The sequence below is a fragment of the Protopterus annectens genome, chromosome 3.part0 (assembly GCF_019279795.1).
Source record: "Protopterus annectens isolate FY-2018-M chromosome 3.part0, PAN1.0, whole genome shotgun sequence".
NCBI classification, from domain to species: domain Eukaryota; kingdom Metazoa; phylum Chordata; order Ceratodontiformes; family Protopteridae; genus Protopterus; species Protopterus annectens.
This window is the reverse complement of record NC_056731.1, coordinates 1,147,905,281-1,147,926,185: the sequence shown is the minus strand read 5'-3', so window position 1 is coordinate 1,147,926,185 and position 20,905 is coordinate 1,147,905,281. Positions and strand designations below refer to the sequence as shown.

General features: G+C 44.7%; 1 protein-coding gene across 1 annotated transcript in view; it reads left to right on the top strand.

Annotated features, from left to right (window-relative positions):
- The window catches only part of GREB1L (GREB1 like retinoic acid receptor coactivator), a 3,215,862-nt gene that overhangs the window by 1,585,469 nt on the left and 1,609,488 nt on the right, over positions 1 to 20,905 (top strand). The window contains exon 13 of the mRNA XM_044065377.1: positions 14,432 to 14,617. Coding sequence (XP_043921312.1) covers positions 14,432 to 14,617 — 186 coding nt within the window. The remainder of the gene's footprint in view (positions 1 to 14,431; positions 14,618 to 20,905) is intronic.

Sequence of the window (20,905 nt, the reverse complement as noted above, 5' to 3'; positions counted from 1 at the left end):
TGAGAAATAGATGACGAACAGTAAGGGGCCCAGCACAAAAAAAACACTGTGGTACTCCACTGGTGACAGGTCTACTGGTGAAGGTGGAGTCACCAATTTAGATAGTCTAGTGTGTGCTGTCGGTGAGCCTATTAGCTACCCATCTAGTAACTTAAGGGTTAATTCCTATCTGTGAGAGTTTCTCAATGATGCTAGAGTTAGGAGTAGTGTTGAAAGCCTTGACATGGTCGAGATAGGCAGTGGGCACCGTCTTTTCTTCATCCGTGGCTTTGGTAACTTTCTCAAATAAGTTCACCAGGTTTAATAAGCAATGATCTACCCTTAAAGGAAAACTGGGTTGGTTCCAGCGTTTGGTGGTCCCCTATGTCCTTGTTGATAAGGTCTATGGTGATTCTTTCCATGGCCTTGCAGATAAGGCTGGTTAGACTTATGGGTCTGTAGTTCTCAGGGTCAGTTAATGCCCCCCTTTGTGCAGGGGGTTACTGTTGCTGTTCTCCATTCTGCAGGAACATAGTTAGTTCTCAGACTATGATTAAAGAGAACACCAAGCAACTCCACTAGGTCTTGTTTTAGATTATTCATAGTTTCATAGGTTGGTACTAGGCTATCGGCCCTAGTGCCTTTAAAAGCCTAGCCAAACAATTCCCCAGATATTTCTTCCCACAATATTTACTTCCCTGGACCCCTGTCTAGCAGGGCGACTGACATGATCCCCAGGGTGAATTTCCTATCTCCCATCCAGTTGTCAAGGTTCCTCTTGAAGAGGGCCAAGAAGGTGCTCTGCTTGACATATATGAGCAGTCTATTCCAGAGTATGGGGAGTCTGTGGGTCAGGAACCTGTCTATCCAGCATGTTTTGTTCAATGTGATGACAAGATTTAGATCCCTGGAGTGTGTGGCTCTAAGGGATTGGGATTTCTTTAAGTGGAGCATGTCCAGCAGGTCAGGGTTTGACATGGCCTTGTATGTTAAGCAGAGATTGCCTCTGAGTAGACGATATGCCACAGATTATAGCTGGAGTTTTTCAGATGGTCCGCATAGGGCATCTGCTTTAGGCCTGTGATTCTTTTAGTGAGGTATTTCTGTGGCCTTTCCAGCTGTTGCAGATGTCTTGTGAGGTACATACCAAATGGGGTGTTGTACTCTATAATGATTCTAGTGAGAGATGAGTACAGTGGGACAATGACCTCCGTTTTTCTGGATGAAAAGCCCTTAGTTAAGAGGTGTTGTCACATAGAAGGATTTCCTAACTGTTGTGGCGATGTGGTTATCAAAGGTGAGACCACTGTCCACCTGAATCCCTAAGTCTGTCATCACACTTTGTGTTTAGTGTACTTCCACCTATGTGGTAATTCATGGGTACATGGTTTTTCCCAAAGGGGATAACTGTACATTTCTTGGCATTAAGCTTGAGCCCATGGCTCTGGCACCAAGCATCTGTTTCTGTAAGGCCCTTTTGTAGAATATCCACATAATTTGGGGATTCAATAATGGCTTCCAGTTTGCAGTTATCTGCGAACTTTGTTAGCCAGATTTCCTTGGTGTTGGCCTGTACTTCAGAGAAGCAGATGCCAAACAAGAGCGGTCCCAGGACTGAACCCGAAGGTACTCCACTTGTCACTTGTCTGTAGCTGGATTTGGAGTTGGCTGCTTTTACAGTCTGGGTTCTGTCAGTAAGCCAGTTGGCAACCCATCGAGTGACGTAGGGATTTATGCCCAGCTTAGTAAGTTTATCTATGATTCCAGAGTGTGGGGATGGTGTTGAACGCCTTGGCGAGGTCCAGATGGGCTATGTGGACCACCTTACCCTCGTCCACAGCTCTGGAGACTGATTCGAAGAAGTCAGTCAGGTTCAGAAGACAAGATTGGCCCTTCACGAACCGAAACTGGGTGGGGTCCAGTGTTTGAAGGTTGCCAGTGTCTTTGTTTATAAGTTATATGCCTTTGCAGATCAGGCTCCTCGTACGGATGGAACGGTAGATGTTCATCGTGTTACACTGCTGCAGTCATTACACTTGGGTTATCCTGCCGTCCGGCGGTCCCGCAGTCAGCCAGAGTTCCAAAGTCTTTGTCTGGTGTCGGTTGGTGTCGCCTCCTCCCTGACATCAGTGCGACAGGGGTATATAAGATGCAGCCGACGCCATTTTCTTCAGCCTTTCTTGCCGCGCGGTGCCCGAAGCAAAAGCAGTTCGCAAGTGTCAGTCGGCCGTCTCCTGAGATTTTCATTCCGAATCCAGAACCGAAGTCTTCTACAAAGCTAAGTACCCCATTGGGGAAACTTTTTCTTGCCTCAGACCGATGTCAGTAAAAGTTAATAACTGTATTTCTTGTGGGAAGCAAATACCTCCTATTGTATCCCATGCCTCTAGGCCCTGACCGCGACGTTACTGGTCGTCTGTTTTGTGCTAGGTTTAACAAGCGCACTATTAAATGTCGGTTTGATTTTGCCCGACATTATTTTGGTAGAAAATTCAATTATACCATGCCGTCGGAACTTCCGACGACCAGAATACACAAAAAGCGCAAAGACAAGGATAGGCATCAGAGGCCCAAAACTGACTATGAAGCCTCTTCTAGGCCAGTCACCGGTTCTCAGCTAGGCGCCTTCGCAGCCCCTGATGACCGCTTCTGTAGAACCACAAGCCGCCTCTGACTCCCACGTGGAGATGGCTGGGCCTTCGGACGCACAAGCTCTTCAGCCTACCGAGACTAACCTTTCAGAGGGATCCGGAGTAGCTGAGCAACCCACAGCTACAGAGGGTGTCTTTAGACCTACTCAGTTAAGCATTAAACCCTCAGCTACGTCTAAGCCTCCTTTAAAGTCAAAGAAACAAGTTCAGCATTCTCCAGGACAGGCTTCCATGCCTAAGAAACAAATGCTCAAAATGGCCGAAGACCTAATTACTCTGATCAGGGGGTCCCATCCCCCTCCTGATAAAAGGCCTAGACAGGATGCAGACTACGACTCATCCAACCAGGTGTCCATCTCTTCTGATTCATCCTCAGACTTAGGATACTCTTTACCCCCTTATGAGAATTCTGATGCTGAGGAATCAATTCCATCAGCCTCACCACCTGAGGACTACTCCTTTGGGGAAACCCTACATACCATGAGGGAGCATTTCCACTGGGAGGGCCAGGATTACTCAGAATCCAAGAAAAGGCTCAGAGACTTCCTTTTATTACCTCAACACAGACCCCTTGCTATTCCACCATTGTTAGGTATTGTCGATGATGTATATACTGAATCCAGCTTAAATCCTGATTCCTTACCTCCAGCCCCTGTTAAACCTGACAGATAATACAGAGTCCCTGACTCTCACATAAATTTCTGTATAAAAGCCCTGTCGCTGACAATGAAACTATTTCTCAGGGATCCAAAGGAGTTAAAGCCTCATCAGCCAAGAATCCAGCTCCCTCTGACAGAGATTCCAGAGCATTAGACAGATGGGGAAATAAAGTATATACGTCTGCAACTTTAGCAATGAGAGCCTGTAATTGCCAGTTTCACATGCTAAAATATCAGCAATTTTTACTGTCTCAGTTAAAACAAAAAATGCTTCCAGAATCAGATCCTCCTAATTTTACAGAAATGCAGGATTTATTGCATGCAGCTGAACAAGTGGGAAAGCATACTTTGCAATGTGGTTTTGATTCTCTAGTGGCCTCCTGCAGAGCAGCAGTTACAGGCTCTGTCATCAGGAGGCATGCATGGTTAAAAAAACATATGTTACCAGATCATGTTAAAGCAAAATTATTGGATGCACCTTTGCAGCAGGATGTGTTATTTGGAGTTAAGGCAGAAGAGGTGTTAAAGAAAATGGAGGATAAGGCAAAATCTATGCAAACGGTGAAGGATTTCTTACAGGTTCAGCCTCCTAGATTTAGCAGAAACTGGCCAACTAAGAACTGGTCCTTTCCAATTAGACCTCAAAGGGGAAGATACAGACATGCAAGAGGTAGAGGTCAAACACAAGGTCCTTACAGGCCTCGACAATGGGTTGCATCAGGCCAGAAAGAAGGGGAAGACAGGCCACAACCATATAAAAAGCAGCTCCAATGACTTCCCACTACAGCTGCCAAACAAATCCGTCTTGGCAGCCCCCTTGGGAGGAAAACTGGCACTCTTCTACCACAATTGGCAAATGATCAACAAAGACAAATGGGTTCTCAACATTGTATTTCAAGGTTACAGGTTCCACTTTCACACTCTGCCAAGGTTAAAAGGAATGCCAAATCTGCCACCAAATCAATGGGCAGAGGCTCAAAAACAAATTACAACACTCATGGATATGAGAGCTATTCATAAGGTACCATCACAGGAGCAAGGACAAGGATTTTACTCAAGACTCTTTCTGGTACCCAGAAAGGACAAAGCCTGGAGGCCCATTCTGGATCTTTCATCTCTAAACACTTACCTGGATGTTCCGAAATTCAAAATGTTAACATTACAGCAGCTTCTTCCCATGCTGGACAAGAAAGCTTGGCTCATGACTTTGGACCTCAAAGAGGCATACCTGCATGTCCCTATCAGACAAAACTGCAGAAGATACCTCAGATTCATAGCTGGTTCAATGCACTACCAATTCTCTGCACTGCCCTTTGGCTTATCTACTGCGCCCAGGGTCTTCACAAAGTGCCTGGCACCAGTAATTGCATTTTGCAGACAGAAAGGAATTCAAATTTATGCGTACCTGGACGACTGCCTGATTCAAGCAGAGAGCTAGACACTCTTTTAAAGCATCTGGCATTTGTAAAAAAGTTAAGTTTCCTGGGGTACACAGTAAATGAAAAGAAATCAAAACTAGTGCCCTCACAAGAGATTATATTCCTGGGTGCCAGCTTGAACACAATGGCCCAGATGGCTTATCTCACGCCAGACAAACGAGGGCAACTGACTCAATACTTTCACTTGATGGCAACAAAGACCCAGCTGCCTGCAGGAAAAATTCTGCAGGCCTTGGGTTACATGGCATCCTGCATACTACTAATTCCATTTGCCAGACTGCATATGAGGAACTACAATGGTACCTAAAGAAAGTATGGTTTCAACACTGTCAAAGTTTGGAAACACTTATACCACTGATCCCTTGCCTTCAACAAAAGTTTCATTGGTGGGCTCAAGCTTGCCACCTCAACAAGGGACAGACTTTTACACAACCCACAGCCAGGCAAACACTGACAACAGATGCATCGGATTACGCCTGGGGAGCACACATGGCAGGCAGATGTATTCAGGGCACGTGGACCGCAGAACAAAGGCATTTTCACATCAATCAAAAAGAGATGCTAGCTGTACAAAATGCGATTATAGCTTTCAAGGACCTGCTGCATCCAGGACAACTACTCCTAAAGACAGACAACACCACAGTTATGTGGTACATAAACAAGCAAGGGGGCACTCACTCCTATCCCTTATGCAAACAAGCTATGACCTTATGGAACACAGCTATAAACCTTCAAGTTCATCTGCAAGTGCAATTCCTGCCAGGAGAGAAAAACACACTGGCAGACAACTTAAGCAGAAACATCATGGATCCCCACGAATGGGAGTTGTAGCCATTAATATTCAGAATGGTAACACAGAAATGGTGGAGCCCGGACATAGATCTGTTTGCATCCCCAATAAACTGCCAGCTACAAAAATTCTGCACAAGGAGTTACCATCCACAAGCATGGAAAGTGGATGCCCTCTCATTCAGCTGGAAGAACCTACAAGTATACGCTTTCTCACCACTACCTCTCCTGCCAAATGTACTCATAAGAGCCAGGCAGGAAGAGCCAAAGATGATCCTGATTGCACCAGACTGGCCACGCCAGCACTGGTACCCAATCTTAAGGAGCTTAGCACAAGAACCACCCTGGATTTTGCCTCAAATCCCACATCTGCTGACTCAGCACAACAAACAAATACTACACAGCCAGCTAAAGACCTTAAACCTAGCTGCATTGAAAATTCCTTAGTCAAGCAAGCAATGCCTCTCTCCAAAGCTGTTATGGATGTCATTCTGGAGGCCAGAAGGCCTAGTACCAGGAAAGCCTATTCAGATAAATGGAAGAGATTCTGTGCCTGGAACCAAGTTCACAGCCTTGACCCTCTTGTACCAAACATTCCTCAGATACTACAATACTTAACTGAGATGCTGGACAAAGGACTCTCCTTCTCATCCATCAAGATCCACTCCTCTGCTATCTCTGCTCATTACAACAGGGATCCACCAATTTTCTCTAATCCTCTGTTAAAACAGTACCTCAGAGGGGCTAAAAACATAAGACCGCCCCGTAGAGCCCCTACTCCAACTTGGGACCTCAACTTTGTTTTGGAGAAGCTAACTTTACCTCCTTTTGAGCCAGCCAACACAGCATAATTAAAATACATCTCTTGGAAAACTGCTGTGCTCCTGGGAATAACACCAGCACAAAGAGTTTCAGAATTACAGGCTCTAATGGCAGTGGAACCTTTCCTCATTTTCCACTAGGACAGGGTGCCTTTACGAACTAACCCTACTTTTATGCCAAAGGTGGTATCAAGTGTGGCTCTAAACCAAACTATTCACCTGCCAACCTTTTATCCTAAACCACAGAATAAAGGGGAGAGACTACTGCACTCTTTGGACATTCACAGGCAGTTATGCTTCTACTTGGACAAAACCAAAGCTTTCTGAAAATCTGAGCAATTATTGGTAGCATATGCTACAGGAGCACAGGGAAAAGCCATTTCAAAACAGACTATTTCAAAATGGATAGGACATTGTATACGTTTCTTCTACACATACCATGGAAAACCTGTACCTAGCAGCATAGATCTCACTCCACCAGGGCAACAGCCACTTCAACTGCCTACCTCAGGGGAGTACCTACCAAGGATATTTTGGAAGCAGCAACTTGGAGTTAGTTCTGTACACACCTTCACCAAGAATTACTATCTGCCTCTGTACTCTAAATCCAGAGCTGGCTTTGCCACTGCTGTGTTGCAGAGCCTTATAGCCACCCCTAATGCCTTATAGGACCAGCCACCCTTCCTCAGCTTTGGGATTCTACCCAAGTGTAATGACTGCAGCAGTGTAACACGATGAACATAGTACAGTTTTCTACCTACCATAAATGTAGATGTTCGAGTGTAGACACGGCTGCAGTCCAGGTTACCCTCCCTCCTTCCCCTCTTACTGGCTGGTACGTAACTATGTCTTCTACCCTTACTACCTATGAGGATTATTTGCTGGTAGCTGTAAGTTGTTTTTTGCTTTTCTTATGTATGTTTTATTAGCAATTGGAATTGCCTACATATTTAGAGGCACCTGACATCTGGGGCAAGAAAAACTGAAGAAAATGGCGTTGGCTGCATCTTATATACCCCTGTCGCACTGCCGTCAGGGAGGAGGCGACAGCAACCGACGCCGGACCAAGACTTTGGAACTCTGGCCGACTGCGGGACCGCCTGACGGCAGGATAACCCAAGTGTAATGACTGCAGCAGTGTCTACACTCGAACATCTACATTTATGGTAGGTACAAAATTGTACTTTCCCGGGATCCAAGGTGAATCCCCCCCCCGTGGAGTGGGATAACTGTAGCTGTGCGCCACTCAGTGGGCACAAACCCTGAGGTGAGGCTATGATTAAACATGATACTTAGGTGAGGTGCCAGTTCATTTTGTAGTTCATGTAGTACACAGCCCAGAATGTCATCTGGTCCCATGGATGCTGTATTCTTAGTTTTGGCGAGTGCGGTTTCTACCTATGTGGCCATGATTACTGGAATTTGGCAATCTTTTGGTATTGAGATGGGCCCTTTAGGGGGTGAGAGGGGGGTGAAGTTGCCACTAAATCGATCTGCTAGGATATTGGCAATATCCTTGGGATCAGTATATGTAATGCCATTCTTTTGTAGCTCAGAGCAGATCTGAGCATTGCTATTTAGATTCTTGACATAACTATAGAATGCCTGTTGGTTGTTTTTGGAATCGTTGGCAATTTTATTTTCATAACTAGCTTTGGAAGATTTTATGAGGGATCTCCGCTTCTTACTGAGGCTGCTAAGGGAGTTTTTTGCATCCTGGGATTTTCCTCTTTTCTGCAACAGTTCCTTCTGTTGTATAGTTTGTTTATGGCAGGGGACCACCAGATTGGCTTCCTTTTTTTGGAGGTTCTATTTGGGATGGCATGATTCATGCACGAGTGGATGTTAGTAAACAACCTGGGATATTATCTGCTCCCACTGAGGCCATGTTTTTGGTCTTGGTGAGTGCAGAGATGACCTGTTCTCTAGAGATACTAGGAAGAAGGCCGATATCAGGTATGCTTTGGGATATGGTATGTGAGGATAAGGGGGTGAAGTTTGCACTGGATCTGCCAGCTAGCTGGTTGGTAATATCTGCTAGTGTAGTGTGAGTGATCCGATCTACAACCAGTACGGCACATAGATGGACATTACCTTTTAGGCTTTGGATGTAGTTAACAAATGCCTTATGATTATCCTTGGCTAAGGATGCGATTTTAGTTTTGTAATTTGCTTTAGAAGACTTTACAGAATTTCTGATTTTTTTGTGTAGGCTTAGGAGGGAACTGTTAAATGGATATTTTTGTACCTTCTAGCAGGGTGGATATGCATTACTTCTGGGGGTCATATATTGTATTTGTAGTATCTGCAAAAGTCTGATGTCCTTCAAGGATGCATCTGCAGTCCTTACAAATGGGTTGTCCTGTCGTCAGGCAGCCCTTCGGTCGGCCGGATTCCAAAGTCTGGGTCTGGCCTCGGCTGGTGTCGCACTTCACCCGACGTCATAGCGGCAGTTCTTCGGGTATAAAGGCATCAGCCGACGCCATTTTCCTCAGTCTTTCTTGCCGCGTGGTGCCCGAAGCAGAAGCTGTTCGCAAGTGCCGGTCGGTCAGAACCAGAGATTACTACTACAAGTACCGAAGACTTCTAAAAAGCTAAGTACCCCGTTGGGGACTCTTTCTTGCCTCAGCCGATGTCAGAAAAAGTGAATAACTGTTTAAATTGTGGGAAACAAATACCTCATAACGATTTCCACTCTTACTGCTTACCTTGCTTAGGCCCAGACCACGACGTAGCAGCTTGTCTAGCCTGTGCTTCTTTCAACCGACGAACGCTTAGACGTCTGTCTGAATTTGCTGAAGAGTTTTTCGGCTCCGCGTTTGCTTACATTATGCCGTCGGATACTCCGACTACGCAAATTTCTAAAAAACGCAAGGAAAAGGACCGACACTCGTGGTCCGCGGTTTCGGCCGAAACCACGGTTAAGCTAACCGCAAGTGTCTCGGTTTCAGCTGAAACCAAGTCCACGGTTCTTCCTTCGGCCGAAAGCTTGCCACTTACCGAGGCCTCATCCAGCTTGGCTGAATCTGCTACTGAAATCCCACCTGCTCCTGCAGGTTCACAGGATTTATCAGATACTATCCCTTTGGATATTTCTACCTCTGCACGTGGAGCTGCTAGGCCTCCTGCATCCATGTCGATTAAGGCCTTTGCCAGGACTAAAGCAGCAAAAACTACCAAAACTGTGCCTGCTAAGACCCCCTCTCACAGGCCCAGTTCTAGTTCACAAATGCTTAGTCTAGCAGAGGATCTCATTTCTTTGATCCGGGGATCCCAACCACATCCAGACAGGGCCTCTCACCCACCTCCAGAGAAGAGGACTAGAGTAGAGCCCCTGAGCCAGTTTCTTCAGATGGCTCCTCTGATGAATCAGATAATTCAGACCCTCCAGAGGCCCCTTTTTCTCCTTATGAGGACTCTGATGCAGAAGAGTCCATTCCTTCTGCCTCTCCGCCTGAGGAATTTTCTTTTGGGGAAACCTTGCATGCTATGAGGGAACAATTTCAATGGCAGGGCCAGGATTTTTCAGACTCTAGGAAAAGGCTTAGAACCTTTTTGCATTTGCCACAGCATAGGCCTTTAGCCATTCCTCCAGTACTTACTGTTGTGGATGATGCTTTTAATGATGCTTGTACTGCTCCTGATTCTCTTCCTCGGGCCCCTGCTAAGCCAGATAGGTACTACAGGGTTCCGGACACACATTATCATTTGTATAAGGCCCCTTTCGCAGAACCCAAAACTATCTCCCAGGGACCCAAGGCTGTAGCAGCTACCTCTACCAAAAACCCCCTCCCCTGTGAAAGGGAATCTAGGGCCTTAGAGAGATGGGGTAAAAAAGTTTACACTTCTGCTACTCTTTCAGCTAGGGCCTTGAACTGTCAATTCCACATGATTCAGTATCAGGAATTTATGTTAGACCAGTTCACTAAAAAACTGTCCTCGGATGAACCATTAGACAAAAAATCTGTACAGGAAATGGTACATAACATTCAGCAGGTCAGTAATCATTCCTTAAAATGCGGCTATGATGCACTGGAGGCTTCCTTTAGATCAGCCATGACTGGCACAGTGATCAGAAGACATGCATGGTTAAAAGAACAGTCCTTACCAGACCATGTTAAATCAAAGCTCCTAGATGCTCCCATGGATAAGCTCAATTTGTTTGGCTCCCCTGCACAGCAGGTGCTGAAGAAGGTGGAAGAGAAAGCAAAATCTGTCCAGACAGTCAAGGATTTCTTGCAGGTCCAGCCTCCAAGGTTTAGCAGGAACTGGCCTTCCAAGAATTGGTCCTTTCCAGACACCTCCTGAGCTCCGAGAGGCAGGAATAGACGCTCAAGAGGCAGGGGTCAATCCAGAGGTGCCTACAGGGGACGTCAGTGGCAAGCTAACAACCAGCGAGGTACAGCCACAGATCCAGCCACCACCACCACTTCCACAGGACAATCACAGTGACTTGGCTCTGGCACCGCCTACCAGGGAACAACTAGAGGCACCCTTAGGCGGGAAGCTAGCCTTATTTTCAGTAAACTGGCATTACATCACAGGAGACAAATGGATTTTACAGACAATAGACCAAGGTTACAGGTTTCACTTCCATACTCTACCAAGGAAGAGAGGAATGCCAAACCTACCTCCAAATCAGAAGACAGAAACTCTAGAACAAATAACTCACTTACTAAGGATGAGAGCTGTAGAAAGGGTACCATCTATGGAACAAGGGCAAGGATTTTACTTCAGACTTTTCCTGGTACCAAGAAAAGAAAAACAATGGAGGCCTATTCTCGACCTGTCCGCTTTAAACACATACCTCATTGTTCCAAAATTCAAAATGCTGACCCTACAGCAGCTTCTTCCCATGCTGGGCAAGGAGTCTTGGCTGGTAACTCTAGATCTCAAGGAGGCATACCTGCACGTCCCCATACGACCAAATTGCAGAAGATACCTCAGATTTCTTGCAGGATCAGAGCATTATCAATTCTCAGCATTGCCCTTTGGCTTATCTACTGCCCAGAGTATTCACGAAATGCCTGGCATCAGTAATTGCTCATTGTAGGCTTCAGGGAATTCAAATTTACCCTTACCTGGACGACTGCCTGTTACAAGCGGACAACAAAAACAAATTAACAAAAGATTTGCAAAGGGTCATTCATCTACTACAAGCCCTGGGATACACAGTCAGTATAAAAAAGTCAAGGCTGATACCATCCCAAAGGATAACCTTCTTGGGTGCAGATCTGGACACATCAAAACAAATGGCTTTCCTGACAGTAGAAAAACAGGAGCAACTCTCTTTCTTCTTCATGGCATTAACAAAGCAGAACCAGCTAACAGCAAGAAAAGTCCTGCAAGCTCTCGGTTACATGGCATCCTGCATAATATTGATTCCACATGCCAGACTACATATGAGAAAGTTACAGTGGTACCTAAGGAATTTATGGTCTCAGCACAAGCACAGCCTAGAAACCCAAATTCCAATAATTCCATGCCTGAAGCAAGAATTCCAATGGTGGGCTCAGGCCTGTCAAACAAACAAGGGACTGCCCTTCCACAGCACTCAACCAAGCCAGACCATCACAACAGACGCTTCAGACCTCGGTTGGGGGGCACACATGCTGGACAAGTGCATACAAGGCTTATGGACTCAAGACCAGCTGCACCTACACATAAATCAAAAGGAAATGCTGGCAGTAAAACTGGCAATTCAGGCATTCAGACCATTTCTTCGACAGGGTCAACTGCTGATAAGGACGGACAACACCACAGTTATGTGGTACATCAACAAACAGGGAGGCACACATTCATACCCTCTATGCCGGATGGCAGTGGACCTCTGGAATGTGGCACTGAGCTTCAACATTCAGTTACAAGCAATTCTTGTGCCAGGAAAAGAAAATATACTAGCAGACATCCTAAGCAGAACTGCCACGGATGCCCACGAATGGATGCTGCATCCGGACATCTTCAAAACCATTACAAGGAAATGGGGACTACCAGAAATAGACTTATTTGCATCCCCACACAATCACCAACTGAAAAAATTCTGCACAAGGACGTACCACCCACTTGCTTGGAAAGTGGACTCCCTATCTTACAGGTGGAAAAACCTGACAGCATATGCATTCCCACCTCTTCCTTTGATGCACAAGGTGCTATTGAAGATCAAAGAAGACCGTCCAAGGATCATCCTGATAGCCCCAGACTGGCCAAGGCAACATTGGTACCCATTACTGAGGAGTATGTCTCGGGAACAAATATGGCCTCTGCCCCTAGTTCCCTTGCTATTAACACAGAACAACTTCAAAACCCTGCATCCAAACCTGAAAACACTGCAGCTGGCTGCCTGGAACATTGCATAAGACCAAATAACCCAGATTTATCTCAAAGGGTTAAAGACATTATCTTGGAGGCTCGCTGACCCTCAACAAGAAAAAATTATTCAGCAAAATGGAAAAGATATCTCATTTGGAGTACAGCAAAAGGAGAGAATGTGTCACTGGTAAACATAGCTAACATCCTGGAATACCTGGCAGAGCTCTTCCACAACGGCCTGTCCTATTCTTCCATTAAGATTCATGCATCAGCCACTTCAGCAGAATACAACTTGGATCCTCCAGTCTTCTCACATCCTCTGCTCAGGCAGTTTCTGAGAGGAATTAAAAATGTAAAACCACCTAGGAAGCCACCATGGCCAGCATGGGACTTGAACTTTGTGCTAGAAAAATTGACACTACCTCCTTTCGAACCAGCAGTAACAGCAGAATTACAATACTTATCATGGAAAACTGCTTTCCTGCTTGCAATCACTTCAGCAAGAAGGGTATCTGAGCTACAGGCATTAATGGCAGTACAGCCCTTCCTGATCTTCCATCAAGATAGAGTGTCCATGAGAACTAATCCTACTTTTATGCCAAAGGTGGTCTCCAGGGTATCTTTAAATCAAGCTATCCACCTACCTACATTCTTCCCCAACCCACAGAACAGGGGAGAAAGACTGTTGCATACCTTGGATGTACATAGACAATTACGTTACTACCTGGACAGGACCAAGAGCAACAGAAAAACTGACCAGCTACTGGTAGCATATGCAACAGGAATGGAAGGAAAAGCAATTTCAAAACAGACAATCTCTAAGTGGATAGGAAATTGCATTAGATTTTGTTACTCCTACCATGGGAAGAAAACTCCAGAAAACATCAGGCCTCACTCTACAAGGGCTACAGCCGCTACCACAGCTTTTTTACGAGGAGTGGCTACCAAAGACATTTTAGAGGCTGCTACTTGGAGCTCCGTGCATACATTTGCCAAGCATTATAATTTACCTTTATACTCCAGATCCCGAGCAGGTTTTGCCACTGCTGTTTTGCAAGGGATCTTAACTACACCATAATCTTATTTCTCCTCCTCCCCCAGTTTGGCTATGGTATTCTACCCATTTGTAAGGACTGCAGATGCATCCTTGAAGGACATAGTACAGTTTTGTACCTACCATAAATGTAGATGTCCGATAGACATGCATCTGCAGTCAGGATTGCCCACCCTCCTTCCCCTCTGTGATACTCCTAGGGTATTTGCCCATCTTGTAGCTAGCTGGGGGAATCTATTATGGTGTATTTGTTTGTATATATGTACATACATGCTTATTTTTTGTTTGCTGTCTGCTATTTGGAACCATTTGCATTTATCCAAGTTTAGTCCTCCTAGAGGGCACCTGGCATCTGGGGCAAGAAACACTGAGGAAAATGGCGTCGGCTGATGCCTTTATACCCGAAGAACTGCAGCTATGACGTCGGGTGAAGTGCGACACCAGCCGAGGCCAGACCCAGACTTTGGAATCCGGCCGACCGAAGGGCTGCCTGATGACAGGACAACCCATTTGTAAGGACTGCACATGCATGCCTATCGGACATCTACATTTATGGTAGGTACAAAACTGTACTTTTTTTATATTACTCATAAACAGAGTAAGGATTTATGGTTTTAAATATATTTTATTGGAATTCTGGTACTATTTTAGGCTGATGTATTTCATGAAGCAGCAGACGTTTTATTCTAAATATAAGACATGTCAAGTTGTCCAACTTTTGCTTTTGCAGGTTATGGCACTTTACCTTATTTCTATGGGAATGTCGGTGATATTGTTGTAAGTCCATTGCTGCTAAACTGTTACAAGACTGCACAACTCGAGAACAAAGATAATGAACAGGTGGGAATGCCTGTAAGTCCATTCCTGAGTGTGGAGAACATGACAATTCTAACTATTCAATATCTTGTACGACTAGGTAAGTAGATGAAATGCACACGCTTATAAAAGTTTATTTTCTTGTTGATCCACATTTATTCTTTTCTACTTTAGCTATTTAGCAGATGAAACTAAGTGAATTTTTTTTGGCAGACCATGCCTATGCATAGTGTTTGCCAGCACTGTTTTCATCTCACCTGAAATTCCCTCTGTTTGAATTCTTCTTATTATTTTTTAATTTCTTCATATCTTTGGGTTTCTAATACTATGATGAGTATATGGACCCCATTCCTAAGTAAAAGTACAATTAAAGTTCATGAAATTAGTATTGCTTCAATCTTTGATGTCAGCCAAAAGTGCTCTTTGCAGCACTCGCAATGTGCCCAGTAATGACTCCTCCTGCTATTCGTACGGGGTTACATGGATTGGTAACGTATCTAAATACGATTGTAAATTCTTTTTTTGAAGACCCGTTGCTCCACCTACTACTGGAACTGTCTGGGTAACTTTCTTCCACATTGCTCTTGTTTCGGCCTGCAGATCTCCTGATATTTTATGACTTTGTGGCTGTTTGTATGCAAGACACTAGTCACTGGGTGTAGCAATTTCTGTGATCAGTGCTACTTTTGTCTTCTTTTCTTGAACCACTATGTCTGGTTTTCTAGCATCTTTCTTTTGAACTGTTGGTAATGGGTGAGCCCATGTGATATAAACTTCATCATTTTCTATGATGTTTTGTGGTTCATTTTCCCACTGTTTTTCAGCCACTTTAGTACCTTAATGTTTGCACAATCGCCAGTGCAACAATCTTGCCAGATTATTATGCCTTTCAGTATACAGTCCTTCTGACATTAGTATGTCGCACCCAGCAAAGAGGTATGCGACTGTTTCCAGTTTGGTTTTAGAAACCCTACATTTGTCTGTTTCTCACACATGTTCAATTGATTTTGTAAACCAACAGGTATGCAGCACACTGTCTTGGGCTGCCAATATTAACCTTTCATCTCTTGGTTTGAATTCGCCTCTCCTTAACCATTCCTGTGTTCATTCCTGATCAACATGAGGTTCTTCCAGAAGTTTTCTATACTTGCAACTATATTTATGCTTTTTCCATATTTCTTGCCTTCTCATCTGGTCCTTCACCTTGTATTCTTTCTTTCTTTTGTTTTTTGGCACTTTCAGTTGCTGCCTGATTTTTATCTACTTCTGGTTTGATTTCCATTCCTGCTCGACACCGACATGCTTCTGCTACATTAAGCAGAGAAGTCATCTTAGATTTATTCTCCTCATGTTTCAAGACTTTCACTACATTTGGGTCTTGTGAGGTCAGCATATATGTGGAGTCCCACGATTGCAGATCTGTGCATGTAATCAACTTCAAGGAGGCCCATCCCTCCTTCGGAACATGGATTTTATATTCTTGATATACACTGATTTTTTATAAATCATTTGGTGATCATAAAGCATCCTCCTTGTTTTCCTGACTAATTTTTCCAACATGTTTTGGGGCCAGTCAGTCACTCCAAAACTGCAAGTTAGGGCAGGAAGAGCAAATTGGTTTGTAATGTATTCCATACTAAGTTTTATTTGCATTTGTTCATGTTTTATTGTTGACCCTTCATCAGTTCCCAAATATTTATACACTCCGTCTTACTTAAGTTCTTTTATATCACATTCTTGTCCCAAACTGATGTTTTCCTGGTGCTGCAGTTTTCCTGCTCAAAAGGTTGCTTTTCCATACTTATCAAGACCAAATGACATTCTTATATCATCTGAAAAAGTTTTGACAACCTGCAGCTGTGCTTTCAGTTCCTCATCTGATGAGTTTGTTTTAAATCATCGACAAAGAGAAGATGAGAAGTTTTTACACTTTGTTGTTTTTTAGGAGCCAAATTGTAGCCACGGCCTAAGTTAAGTAAACAGCTTAATGGGTTAATGGCAAGTCAGAATAGCAATGGTGACAGTGTCATCCTGGAATATCCCTCTTTGAATTTTTATCCTGGGGATAATAAATAATCTGTCCTTTATTTTGGCTTAATTGTAAAGTGGTCTGCCACTGTTTCATGGTCACTGTAATGTATTTCATCATTGTAGGATGTAGCTTATACATTTTTAAGCACTCTTTTATCCATGAATGTGGGATGCAATCAAATGCTTTTTTATAGTCAATCCATGCCATACTTAAATTCTTCCCCTTTTTCCAGTTCTCCAGTATGACTTTAACAACAAATGATCCTTTGTTCCGTATGACTTTCTTTTATTGCCCTTTTGTGTTCTACTGCCATAATTGAGTTTTCTTCTAAATGACTATAAACTCTGTTAACATCAATTCTTGTGTATAGTTGATACATCGTCGGAATGCAAGGTATTGGTGTCTACTTTTTAGGGTAGCTTGATGGTTCACTCTTAAGAAGGAGCATTGTTTTGCCAGTTGTTAGCCTGGTTGGTGCCTTTTCTGGGTGCGCATATAAATAGATGTTCTTCGTGTTTCACTGTTGCAGTCATCACATTTGGGTTATCCCTGCCAGGGTTGCCTGAATACCAGAGGCTTAATATTTCTGCGTCGGTCGCCGTCGCTCCAGGACTGACATCAGGTCATCAGTAGCATAAAATATGGTAGCTGATGCCATTACATCAGTCAGTCTTGCCAAGGAGCCCGAAGCTCAAGCAGCTCGCACGCGTGCCGGTCGGCCGCTACCTGAGTTTTTTGTTTTCCTAATTGAAGTTGAAGTCTTCTAAAGCTAAGTACCTCATTGGGGATCCTTTTTTCTTGCTCTAACCGATGTCAGAAAAAGTTGACAATTGTCTTGCCTGTGGAAAGCAAATACTACACCGAGTCTTTCATTCTTACTGTGTCACTTGCTTAGGCCTAGACCACGACGTCCCCCAGTCTCGTTTTTGTGCTCTGTTCGACACCAGAACTATACATCATTGGACCCTTATTGTAGCTAGATATTTTTGTTGTCAGTCCTTGAATTCCGATATGGCTTTGGTAAGCCACCCGACAACAGAACTTTCGAAAAAGCGTAAGGATAAAGACAGACTGCACAGTGTAAAATATTATTAGCAGCTGACTAAACAGACACCGTACTATTGTATCTGTTAATATTTATTTGTATTCTTACAAATTCTTGCCAAACAGATGTTAGGTAGTCCAATCTCACCTTCATTTTTACATCCTCTGCTCTGAATCGGCCGATTTTCAAGCTCGAAGACTTCTGGTTGGCTTGTGGCTAAGCAGGTATCCCATGGTGCACCAGTGCAATTCCCAGATCTCGTTTGCCGCGTCGACGAGTTTGGATGTGCTTCTCTTGGCTCTGGCTAAGTCTTTGAAATTTTTTCATTAATAACTGTTTTTTGCATATTTACTGTTATTTACTGGAAAGTATATTTATAGGACTTTACCTTAATTGTCCTGTGGTCTCGTTTGACCTTAGTAGTATCCTGTGTACCAGTAGTTAGGCGCAGTTGCACTTTTTTGCTTAGATCATTAGTTTTGGTGGTTTCACTGTTCTTAATCAACAGGGGCTCCTATTGATTAATTTACTGTTATCGGTTGTTGTTAACTGGTGGTCTTTGGCAGGGATCCGCTAAAGTCTTATCTACGCTTGCAGTTGCATTTTTTTTTTCCTGCTTTGAGTGTGTGTGTGTGTGGTGTTTTATACTTGGTCTATTTGACTTATTAGACCCAGTTCTTTCACAGGGCTAGGCCAGTTTAACTTAGAGGACCTAGTCCTTGTGTTACTCCTTCATTGTAATTTTATTTGGAAATTTTCCATTGTGACTGAATCTCTGTCTGTTGGTCTGTTTTTTTAGTTGAAAGACCTAATTTCTCTTCACCAGGCTAGGCCCGTTTAACTTAGAGGACCAACTCCTTGTGTAATTCTCCTGTAGGGCTAGGCCCGTTTTAGTTAGAGCACCTAGTCCTCATTTATTCTCTCTCTTCCTGTCTCTCCTCTGGTTTTGCATGTGTGTCTGCAATGTCTAAGGATAGCAAGGAGCATAAACCCTCTGGGTTCAAAAAATGCATGAAATGCTCCCAGAAAATGTCTTTGACGGATGGCCACAGTAGCTGTGTCTACTGCTTGGGAGCTATTCATATGCAGGAATCATGTTTGTTCTGTCATGCTTTCTCTCCTAGAGTGTTGCAGGAGAGGAAGAACAAGCTGATACTCAGGGGTCTTCTGAAGCCAACCTTCGAGGAAGCCTTATCTGGTTCGTCGGCTTCTTCGTCTAAGTCTTCAAAGTCAAGATTTGACTCAAAATCAAAAGGTTCAAAAAGGCCTTCTCCGGCACCGGCTAGTGTTTCGGAGCCGCCTTCCAAATTGACAAAATCTGCCTCCTCGACTCCTCAGTCTTTGGAGCCAAAGGAGAGCACCATGGTTTCAGAGTCGGTCACAAGTGCTTCGGTGCTGACGGCTGAACGTTTGGAAATTGTTGACTCTTCTGCTCAGAGCTGGTCTGTAGAACCCCTACCGGTCTCCTTGCTGATCAAATCTCCAGTGCCTGCTAAGTCAAGATCCCCAACTTTATCTTCCAGATCTTCCAGGAGTCTTTCAGAAGATGATGTGGAAAGGGTAGTACTGAGACTCCTGAAGTCGTCTGCTCTGCCTAAATTTTTGTTGGCTCCGACCCAATCGGCTCCGGAGCCACTCGAACCAGTTTTGCCCTCGTCTGTGATTCCTCCTCTGAGCCATGTTGGCTTTTCTGAGCCGGAGTGCTTGTTACCAATGGAGGAACCCTTGGTTCTGGCCCCCTTGCTGCTGCATTGGAGCGGAGTTCGGCTCCGACACGCTCAGCTCCGTCCGTTGTGTCCAGGGGCAGAAGCTGTTCTGTCGGCGCCGATGGGGAGGGTTTGAATTGATCTTCATCGGTTCCGAGCCTTCCTCTTGGTGCTTCCGCCAGGGTGAGCTCAGACCCTGTATTTATCCCGGAGCCGATGGCTCAGGCTCCAGCGCCATCCTTTGTCTCTTCAGAGTGGGGAGGGTCTTCAGAGTCAGAGAGGTCGGCTTTTTAGGTGATGAGTGTGCTGTCACAATCTACAGCCCCTGCCAGTGGTACAAGCACTCTTCCCCCCAGGGCTCCCACTTCGGTCTCAGTACCTACTCTCTCCGGAGACAACAGAGACCCACAACCTCAGGAGCCACCGGCTGGTGGCCCCCACTCTTCCAGGGCCTCCCACAGAAGGTCCTTTCGAGGAGCTTCCACTGAAGAGGGTACGCAAGATGAAGCATATTGACTCCCAAGATGAGTCTCTGACATCAGACACTGACCTCGAAGAGTCGGAGGTGTCCATTAAGTCGTCGTCTGATGATGTCTCCTTTGTGGACATCCTGGAGATCCTTAAACAGAGGTGCGACTGGCCCACTGTCAACCCTTCTGATCAGGAGACTGTGTACCTGAAGGCTTTCGGATCTCAACCCTCTGCCTCTTGGGTATCTCCACCTTTCGACGAGCTAATGGATCTGGTTAGTCGGAAGGTGTGGGATACTCCCCGTGCCATGGAGCCAGTTCTTAGAAGACCAGATAAAATGTTCTTCATGTTCCACTGTTGCAGTCATTACATTTGGGTAATCTGCTGGCAGGATGCCCTCAGTCGGCCTGATTAACAAAGTCTTGGGTCCTGCGTTGGTTGCTGTCCCTTCTTCCATGACATCAAGTCGTCAGGGGAATAAAACTTGCAGCTGACGCCATTACATCAGTCTTTCTTGCCGCGTGGTGCCCGAAGCAGAAGCAGTTCGCAAGTGCCGGTCGGCCGACTCCTGAAAGTTTTGTTTTCGAGTTTCAGAACTGACGTCTTCAACTAAAAGCTAAGTGCCCCCTCAGGAAAACTTTTCTTGCTCCTTACCGATGTCAGTAAAAGTTAATAATTGTATTACTTGTGAGAAGCAAATACCTCATAAGGATTTTCATTTGTACTGTATTCTTTGCCTAGGCCCTGACCACAACGAGCCTTGCTGTCGGTTTTGTGCTAAATTTAATCAAAGCACTATTAGACGTCGGTATGTTTTTGCTTATAAATATTTTGGCTCGAGATTTAACTATCCAGAAATGTCATCTGTTAGCAATCTGACTACCGGAATACCTAAAAAATGCAGAGAGACAGACCGTTGAGGTCCAAAACCGATGACTAAACTTCTCCTAACCCAGTCGCCTGTTCACAGATTCTCAGTGAGGCGCTTTCGCAGCCCCTGATACCTGCTACTTTTGATTCGCAGGCCTCTACTGAGACCCATTCGGAGTCCGGTATGCCACGAGATACTCTTAAGTATTGAACCCGCGGATATCTCTACCTTAGATGGGTCCAGAGCCGCTGAGCAGGCACCGA